General features: G+C 41.7%; 1 protein-coding gene across 1 annotated transcript in view; it reads right to left on the minus strand.

The window, feature by feature from the left end:
• Positions 1–207: 207 nt before the first annotated feature.
• Positions 208–9,528, minus strand: part of LOC103768647 (sodium/hydrogen exchanger 4-like) — a gene marked incomplete at its 5' end in the record, with an annotated part of 17,679 nt that continues 8,358 nt past the window's right edge. The window contains 3 exons of the mRNA XM_008935798.1: positions 208–424; positions 6,059–6,220; positions 8,314–8,384. Of these exons, the coding sequence (XP_008934046.1) occupies positions 208–424; positions 6,059–6,220; positions 8,314–8,384 (450 nt within the window). The remainder of the gene's footprint in view (positions 425–6,058; positions 6,221–8,313; positions 8,385–9,528) is intronic.

Here is a 9,528-nt window from a genome sequence, read left to right on the forward strand (position 1 = left end):
GCCTCAGGGCGGGGACGTGGCCCCGCGGCCCCCAGCGGCGCGGCCTCCGAGCCGTGCGGCGAGGGAAGCCTGACCTCTACAGCTCGCTCACGGGTTTCCCCGGCTTTCCCCTCGCGGTGGAAAGCTGATGGGGAAATAAACCTGCTATCCCGTTTTTCCGAGCCAGGCGGGGCTCCTTCCCCGCCTTCTCCGGGCCCACGTTCCCCCTCAGCGTTCCCCCTCAGCGTTCCCCCGGGGCCGGGCCCCGCGCTCCCTGCCGCCGTGGCTGCGGTATCGGAGGGGATTTTCAGCCTGCCCACGGTGCGCGCCAGTGGGTGGCTTACGCACCCTTTGTCGCACTTGGTATAGATTATGTGCCAGGACATCTCTCATGGACTCCACCTCTGCGGGGGAGAGCCTGTGCGCACGGTGATTTCTGCCGCCCCTGTAAATAAAAGAGAAGTCTAAATAGGATATGAATGAGTTGATTAAATGCTAGTCCCATTAAATGATGTGTGGTCTATTTTTAGTGCCAGAACAGAAGGCTATGAAGAGCCTTTCAGTGATCAGTGACAACTGAAAGACAAATAAATTTGGAATCATCCAAAGACGAATAAAACCCATCAGATTTTGCTTTTTTTGCCAGGTTTTAACAATATACTGGTTAGTCAGAATGAGTCCTAAGCCCTCATACACCTGGCAGCAGAAACTCTTCTCTCTCAGAGCTTCATAAGGTAGTTCATATTTAAGGGTTAGACTGGGCAACAACCATCCATACATTCAGGAAGGGGCTGCAAGTTTCCAAATGGTTGGATTTGATGATCTTGAAGGTCCCTTCCAACTTAAAGGATTCTATGATTTTCTGTCTGAACACGTTCTTCACCATGGTCTAGCAGTCTGTTCCTTGTGATTCGGCTAGTTTTAACTCTTGAGAATGTGCAACAAATCTTTTAAGAACTAAAACACTTGCCAACTAAGGAGTCTGAGAGGCCTGCCCTGTTTCCTCACCCAGGGTGAGGAGGCTGTATAGGATGAACTGCTGAAACTGTTTCTCAATTTTAAATTAAAGAAGTACCTAAAAGATAGTCATCTTTGTGTTTTTAGCAACCTGTGACAAGAAGACCACAGTCACTTGTAGCTGCCTGGCTTTTTCATTAGCAAAACAATGGGGGAGGACTGTTGTGAAATATTAACTGGTTTTGCTAAATCGGACAGTCTGTGTGAGAGGTAGCATCTGGCTGAATTCCCAAGAAAAGAAAGGGAAATAGATAGTGATCATCCAGGATGAATCAGTATGAATTAATCTTGGTTTTGGCTTTTTCCTTTCTTCATTTTGCTTTCCTGCCTCTTAAAAAAAAAAAAAAAAAAAAAGTAATTGCAAACCTTTGTTCTCAGCTAAGTGATGGTTTGAGGTATTAGCTATAAATTGTGCAATGAAAAAAATGGATTATATCAATGTACAGTATTGCCAAAGCTTTGTGTGCATTTATTTCATATTCCCTCCAAAAGAAATTTAAACCTTTTAATGGCAAGGGAAGGTGGATTCTGTGGTAAATATTAGAAAAAGCTTGGTACTACTTAGAGGTAGTTTAACAAGATTACCACTGTTTTTTACTATAATCTAAAATAAGCATCTTGAAAAGTTGTAGGACTATCATAAACTGCCTGGATTCTACATTTTACTTCCTCCTACCATCAGCAGACATTAAGCACTGGTGGCCTGGCCCTGTCCAAAATACCTGGAATATATGAATTAATTCCTGATACATTTCAACATTTCCTTCTATATTTCAATTCCTGATATATTTCAAAGATTTCAGAATGTGTTTTCATTCTGCATCAGACCAAAACTGAGATCTGTCAAATTTTTCATGAAGTAAAAAGGAAGAAATCAACTGACAGTAGGTTAAGGTGTATTGCTAGAGATAGGGCTGGGGTAACCAACAGGTTAAGGATCTCCCTGAGACATGAGAGACCAGGGAGTCCACCGCTCAACTATTGACAAGAAAAGGACTCCCTTTCTGGATTTGACCAGAAATCTTATCCTGGCCCTGATAAATCCTTCCCAACAAATGTTAAATCATTATTCATCAGTTCTCAACAACAGAGAGCAAACACAAGCACAGGCCCTGGGGACTAATGGCAATCTAGCCTGTCAGGGGGTAGTGATCTATAAAATGCAGGTTCGGCTCATTTGTGTTATGCAAATTGAACTGATAGCGTTGGTGCAAGTGGCTTTGACATCACAGGGAATAACTGTCTCTCTGATCTGCACTTCAGTGAATGGCTCCACAGCATCTTTATACCTTACAGTTTGGAATAAATAAGGGAAAGCAGCTAAACGGGAAAGCAGAACTCCACTGGGAAGATGTCAGATCATCTCTTTACTTTCCCAGTTGCATACCTGACCCCCTTCCCCACATGGCAGCACAGAAGTGGCTAGTCCTAAGTTATTTAAAGGGTTATCATATTGTTTTTAAAGTGATTTAAGTAGAGTAAACAAAATTTCCTGAGTTTCAGCTGAGCTGAGACAGTGAGAGAACAAACAGCATGAAGATAGTCTCTATTGTTCTGGAGCATATATAAAAAATGTGTATTCTTTTAATGGGGTTAGATATTAACCTACCCAAATGATAACAGTGCACAGGTATGGTAATAAAGAACAGATTGCTTTTAGATTTTGCAGTATCATTTGCAGTATCAATGTATTAAAACAGAACGTACAGAAAAACACAAACAAGTTTGGTATGTTACCAAACCCATAAAACCATCTGTATTGAAACTGTTTCTTTGTTCTTACTGAAACTTCCAGCATGTTACAACAAAGCACAGCGTAGGAGATGTATTTATGAAGAAAATACTGAAATGATAATAGGCCGTGAAAACTGACTGTCTTTTTGCAATGAGTATCATGACAGTATCTCTTTCTTCTTTAGACACGGAGATAGTTGATACATGGAGGAAATAAGATAAACCTTCTACAAACCTTGTAAGATTGTATTTTACATTTTATATCTAAATTTTTTTTTACCTTGTGAGCTCTTCACCAGTCTTCACTAGTCTTGTGAAGGAAGTAACATACATCAGGCACAGATCTTCAACAAATGCACCACCACAAATGACAATATGGCACTTGATTCTGATCTGTACTGTATTGATGCCTTCTAAGATTTAATCAAGTATTGCAATAATATGAAGCCAACATTAAGTAAGCTCAGCATCAAACCATTTTTCTCTCTAATGGGCATATTTCCTCCAAAAGCAGCCATACAAACACAGTTTTGATAACATCTACTTTGGCCAGCTTTTGTTATTTCTATCCTTATTCCTAAGGCTTATATTCTGCAAAACCATAACAAAATGCTCTATATTCATTCAAATGTGGATTCTTTTTCGCGTAGTACATGGGCAAATTCCTCCAGTCCACACTGGAAATACTTACTGCCCATTGGACACCCACTCCACCTGCAGGAATCACACCAGCATGAATGCAATTTCTGAGCATAATGCTAATTCACAAAGATGGGGATCTGCTTTGATTGTTACTGAGCATTTCCCCTCATGTGCCTAAAGGCTGCAGAATTGATCAGAAGCACCAGCGAGAGAGTTTTGTCACTACTCTGGCACTGCAAATACCACTTTCCATGCCTTACTTTGCTTTCAGTGCTTTCACCTGCTTTACATGCTTTACACTGGAATTTTATTCCAAATCTCAACTTGCTCATGACTGCATTTTTGTACCCTCATCAAAGACAGGGACTTCAGGTGCAGGCTGTTTCAACGTTAACAATCAAACAGTTTACAAATACATTTAGAAATGTTTTAGTCTTAAACAGGTTAATTTAATTGCTCAGGAGAATGGAGATATAAGAACTGCTGCATTGGCTTGGACCAAAGATCCAACGACTAGCTTACTATCCTGCCTCCTCCAGTGCTCAACAGCAGACCCCTATCAACAAACAGAGCTGGGAAAACATTTTCCTAGAACACTCCCAGATCCTCCAAGAATGAGAATGTTTCTGGGCCACAGGCTGTGTTTTGTTTTTTGAAGTTGACACTTCGTTTTTTAAAAAGCTGTCTCAGTAGGAGAACCTGTTTGTCAGAGGTTGATGCACAGTAAAATTAAATTACAGCCAGAGTAGAGCTGGCAAAAAAACCCTAGTCCATCAGATCAGCTGTTTATCATAGAATATTTTTCAATCTAAATTCTCAGCTCAGAAGAGAATTTCTGAACTATGCCGAAGCAATTTGTTTTATTTTTTTACTTTTCCTCAAGAAAAGAAGAGGAATATGGTTTGATTGCCACAGATTGTCTACCAACCTTACACATTTTCTCTTGGCTCAGAACAGTTAAGAGAATACAGCAGACAGAAGGGAGCCTGACAGACACTCGATCTTTAATAGCATCCATTCAGCAAACCATGATTTAGAAAGAAAAGGGATAGTCTTATGTTGCATGCTGGCATCAGTTTCAAGAAAGCAGATGAATCTTGACATGATTAAACCAAAGTTTCAGGAGAGATTTTTAATTTAACATCCAGTCGGTAATTGGATTGTCCCGTATAGGTTGAGATGATCATTCAAAAAAGAAGGTATGTTTGGTCTCGCCAGAGACTGCTGCAAAATGGAGAGGGGTTAAAGGATGAAGCAGCAGAGAGGTCAGGCAGCAGCAACAACTGTGGCCAGCAGGAGCCCAGGAAAGAGTCTGTGGGGCAAGTGCCATTAGCAGACCACCCTCTGGACAGTGGGTTGCACTGTGACAATAAATACATGCACAGCAGTTAAAGTATGCAGGAGTGAAGATTTGTACAGACTTCTCTCCTAGAGGACAGCTCCCTCAGTGAAAGCTCTGCAGATCCCACCAGTTTTCTCCCCTGGTCTGTCTGATGCCAAGTGGCATTACTGTTTTGTAGAATCATAGCCTCACAGAATGGTTTGGGTTGGAAGGGGCGTTTAAAGGTCATCTAGTCCAAAACCCCTGCAATAAGCAGGGACACCTTCAACTAGATCAGGCTGACCTGACACATTCCAGCATCTCACCACCCTCATTGTAATTAATTTCTTCATTATATTTATTATGAATCTGGCCTCTTTTAGTTTAAAACCATTATCCTCTGCCCTGTTGCTACAGGGCCTATTAAAAAAATTCTGTCCCCATCTTGCTTACCAGCCCCCTTTGAGTACTGGGCAGCTGCAATAAAGTTTTCCCAGAGCCTTCTCTTCTCTAGGCTGAACAACTCCAACTCCCTGTCTGTCCTCATAGTAGGGGTGTTCCTTCCCTCTGATCATTTTTGTGGCCCTCCTCTGCACCTGCTCCAGCAGGCCCATGTCTTTCCCCTGCTGAGGACTCCAGAGCTGGATGCAGTGCTCCAGATGGCATCTCACCAGGGCAGAGCAGAGAGGGAGAATCACTTCCCTTGACCTGCTGGCCACACTTCTTTTGATGCAGCCCAGGATGCAGTTGGCCTTCTGGGCTGCAAGGGTACATATCCATCCTGCTCACATCCAGCTTTCCATCAGCCAATACCCTCAAGTCCTTCTCTGCAGGGCTGCTCTAAAATTGGATGAATTTCTTATGGAAGTACCAAAATATGGCAAGACAGGGACTGTCTTGAGGGACTGCAAGCTGAATTAGCAAAAATTACAAGTGCTACAAGGAAATCTGCTCCCAGCAAAAATCTGTGATTGGGATAACAGAGTCAGAACCTGTGCTCCAAGCTCTCCTGCAGGCCTCTGAGCACCTAGAAGTGATAAGCAAAACCCATTTGCCAGCTGTGTGACAAGTATGGCCACCTTGAATCACTGCTGTGATTTAAAGTAGCCACAGTGGCTTCTGTGCCTGACTCATGATACTGCTTCAGAATTGCCTATCGTTAAAGAGAAACAGAAAAATTGTCCCTGGTTTTAACATTCACTGTGAACAAAGAGCCAAAGTGTAAAGATGAGGAGTACCAAACTCATCTGTCTTTTTTTTTTCCTTACATTTCTGTTGAAGTCATAAATCCTTTGGGTATTTCCTCATTTTTGTCTCCTTCCTTCCTGTCCCTACTCTGCAAGGGGTCAGGAGGTAGGTACTCACTGTAAAGACTCTGTGGATGGTTTTGGAATTTTCATGCCACTCTCGGCCATCTCAATGGCCAGTTTTATCTCCATCTTTTTGTACAACGACACAATGCTGGATTTGGGCTGGTGTTCCCGAATTAAGATTTTCTTCAAATACTTGTTGTCAAACTTCTTAAATCTGCAAAAGAGATATTAAAAACAAAGTGTAAGAAAAGGAAATTTTTTTATCTCTGTGGTACAAGATGATCTTCATTCACATGCACACATATATGGTTCGTGTGGAAACCTTTAGGAGGACATTTGGCATGGTTTACTGGTCCACAGAGACTGCAGAGCTCACCAGACAAAAGAACAAAACAAGCTGCAATCAGAGCAAAGAGGAGGGCTGGGGGTGTGTTTGCATATAGCAGAGCCCCATTTGTCAGAACAGAATATGGCCAGTCTCCACACATTTGTACAAGTGTTGTATTCTAGTGGGGCATAACAGCAGCAGCTGCTCTTACAGTAATCCTGGCCTATTCAGCCAGCCACCAATGAAGTTCTAAATGGCCCAGCAGTTACAGTAGTTTGGACCCATTATGTTGCTGGTAATTTTGAATCCTGACAATTAGAGCAGAGAAAATACATTTCTTTGTGTTCTGAATAACAGAGAAATTGAATGGACCACAAAATACTATGTGCTCACATGCTGAAGATTGTAAAAGATGGCTAACGTGTGGCAGAATTTGAATGTGAATGTGTGTGTGTGTGTTTTCTTTGGGACAGGTATGTGCTGTCAGGCAGGTGTTTAGCAGAACATCAAATCTTCTTCTGTGTTTCTTCCAAAGGAGCAGTTTAGCACAGCAAGGTAAGGTGCTCCACAATGCTAGGAAAAGCTCTGCAGAATTTGTATATTTTGTTAACAAAGGCTGGGTTTTATACATTAGTAGCAGAGATAAGTACACAAAAGTTTCCACTGGGATTAGAGCTCCTTATGTTTGCTGTTACACAAATGTAACAGAAAGCATCCTAGAGTGTCCTCACTTAGGTAATTAATTCTGATATACATATGCTATATGTCTTTAAAGGTACGACGGTAAGTCTAGGGAATACCTCTTCATACAATCTTCTTACATTTCACCTACAGTGTGTTATTTGAATCTGCCTCTGAACTGAAACACTCCATTATACTAGTTTGGACAAAATTCATAGCTGTTGGGTAGATGTGAGATAAAGGGAGATAACATTTTCTCACTGATACATGGAAATGCAGCTATTTCAATGGAATTACTGCTCCAAGAGGATTTGTTCAGCTTATTAACTGCACAGTCAGTAATGTGGTCCCAATGGACATCCTAAAGCTATCTATCTCCATACTGGGAGAGCCAAGAGGACATCTTAGTTTCTTGGCTGGGGTACATGCCCTGGACATACTGATATTGCCTGTTAGGTCAAGAACTTGGTGCAAACCAGCCACCTTCTTCCTGCTCTTATTTCCTGATTTCCACAGGAAGACACCTGGTCATGAAAGGTGTTGCCCCATGTCTTAGAAGACTCCCAGATGGATAAATGGGGTGCAGTGCTGAGAGGTGAGACAGAAGACTCCAGCAAAGAAGTCTCAGCAGAAAAACGATGAGGTGAGACTCCACCTCATCCTGCTTATAGAAGATACCACACAGGTCCTGCATTTCTAAGTGAAACCAGCTCGAATGTATCTGTTTACACTACTAGATACATAAATTCAACCCTTACCTTCAGCAGTCTTATTTTAAATATTACTGAATATAAAGACCTCTAAGAACAGGTGACTAATTATTATTGAATATGCACTCACCAACAAGGGATCATATTTGCTGTGGAGGCTTACAGCAAAACTCAATGAAGCACTGACACCTTCTGTAGCTTCTATTCTAAATCCAGACCTAAAGGATCACTGCTGTGGATCTAAGATTTATGCCAAAGCAACGTGCACAGGCTGATGTCTGCAGCCTGAGATCCTGTGCTGTGTTTTTCTTTCACAGGGCTTATTTTCTGCCTTTTTTTTTTTTTTTTTTTTTTTTTTTTTTTGTGCAGAAGCAATTTAGCAGGCAATATAGGAGCACTGCACTCCCAAGAGATAATGATTACTCAGGAGTTCACTTTTTCAAAAGAGATATTGCATGCATCCCCAATACTTTCATGCTATTTTAGCTTTATGTGGCACAAGATTGATTTCCTATTCTATTTACCTATTGTATTTTACATGATAGATAGGTTATTTTATTGCAGGAGGCTGCAATAAGAGATGCTTACTTATCTCTCAGCTGATAATGACTCCAATGTCCACATATGTCTTCAATACCAGCTTTCAAATGATCCATCAGCTAGAGAAACAAACATGGAAAAATTTTAAGTGGCCATTATGAGAAAATAATGTTACCACAAATACACAGTGGTTGACAGGATTTTGAGATTGTTTTAATTGAAGGGTATGATTTAATTCTGAAAGCATCTACATTTCTCCAAAAATCAGGGCCAAGATCCCACTGTGGAAGCTCCTATGCTGGTCTGCAGTGGCAATATTTTGACAGAGGCGACAAGTCTGTCAGTCTGCTGTCATCTCACCATCAACCAGCAACATAAAAGCCCAAATAAAGGACTATGGCTGATGAAAAATGATGCTGAGCATCCAAATTTTCTGGTCGTCTTTATTTACTCAGACCAAAACCTAAATTCTTGGGTTTGTCAGCTAGGTTTCCCTTCTGCATGTGTGAACTCCCTGAGAGAGGCACAGGGCCATGTACCCCACACCTTAACCTTTGCCTTGACTGACAAGTTCTCTAAGGATTTCACAAATTGTCATGAGATTGATAAGTTCAGCACTGCTAACTGCTCGGATTTTCAATCATCTTTGGTCTGTTTCTAGCATTATAGAAACAGAAATGAAAATGTCCAGTTCTTACATACATATTGTTCTAAGTGGCACTTTCAAGCATGAATTTCTTTTAAGGTTAAGTGTAAAGGTTGGAACAGTAAGATTTAAATGCACTTCAAGTCAGTTGAGATGCTCCAATTTTGATAATGTCTCTACATGTGCTTAATTTTAAGGCATAGTGTTTCTGTTAATTTCAAATATATTGAGCCAACAATGTGAGTGCAGCCCAGAAAGCCAGCCATATCCTGGTCCTCATCAAAAGAAGCATGGCCAGCAGGTCAAAGGAGGGGATTATCCTGCTCTGCTACCAGGACAGGCTGGAGAATTTGGGTTGTTCAGCCTGGAGACGAGAAGGCTCTGGGGAGACCTTCATGCAGCCTTCCAGGATCTGCAGGGAGTCTACAAGAAAGCTGGGGAGGGACATTTTGAAAGGCCTTGTAGTGATAGGACAAGGAGTAATGGGTTCAAAATGGAAGAGGGTAGATTAGATGTAAGGAGGAAGTTCTTCACTATGAGGGTTATGAAACACTGGCACAGGTTGCCCAGGGAAGTTGTGGATGGTCCATCACTGGGGGTGTTCCAGACCAGGTTGG

This window comes from Merops nubicus, unplaced genomic scaffold, assembly GCF_000691845.1.
Source record: "Merops nubicus isolate BGI_N331 unplaced genomic scaffold, ASM69184v1 scaffold18552, whole genome shotgun sequence".
Lineage (NCBI taxonomy): Eukaryota > Metazoa > Chordata > Aves > Coraciiformes > Meropidae > Merops > Merops nubicus.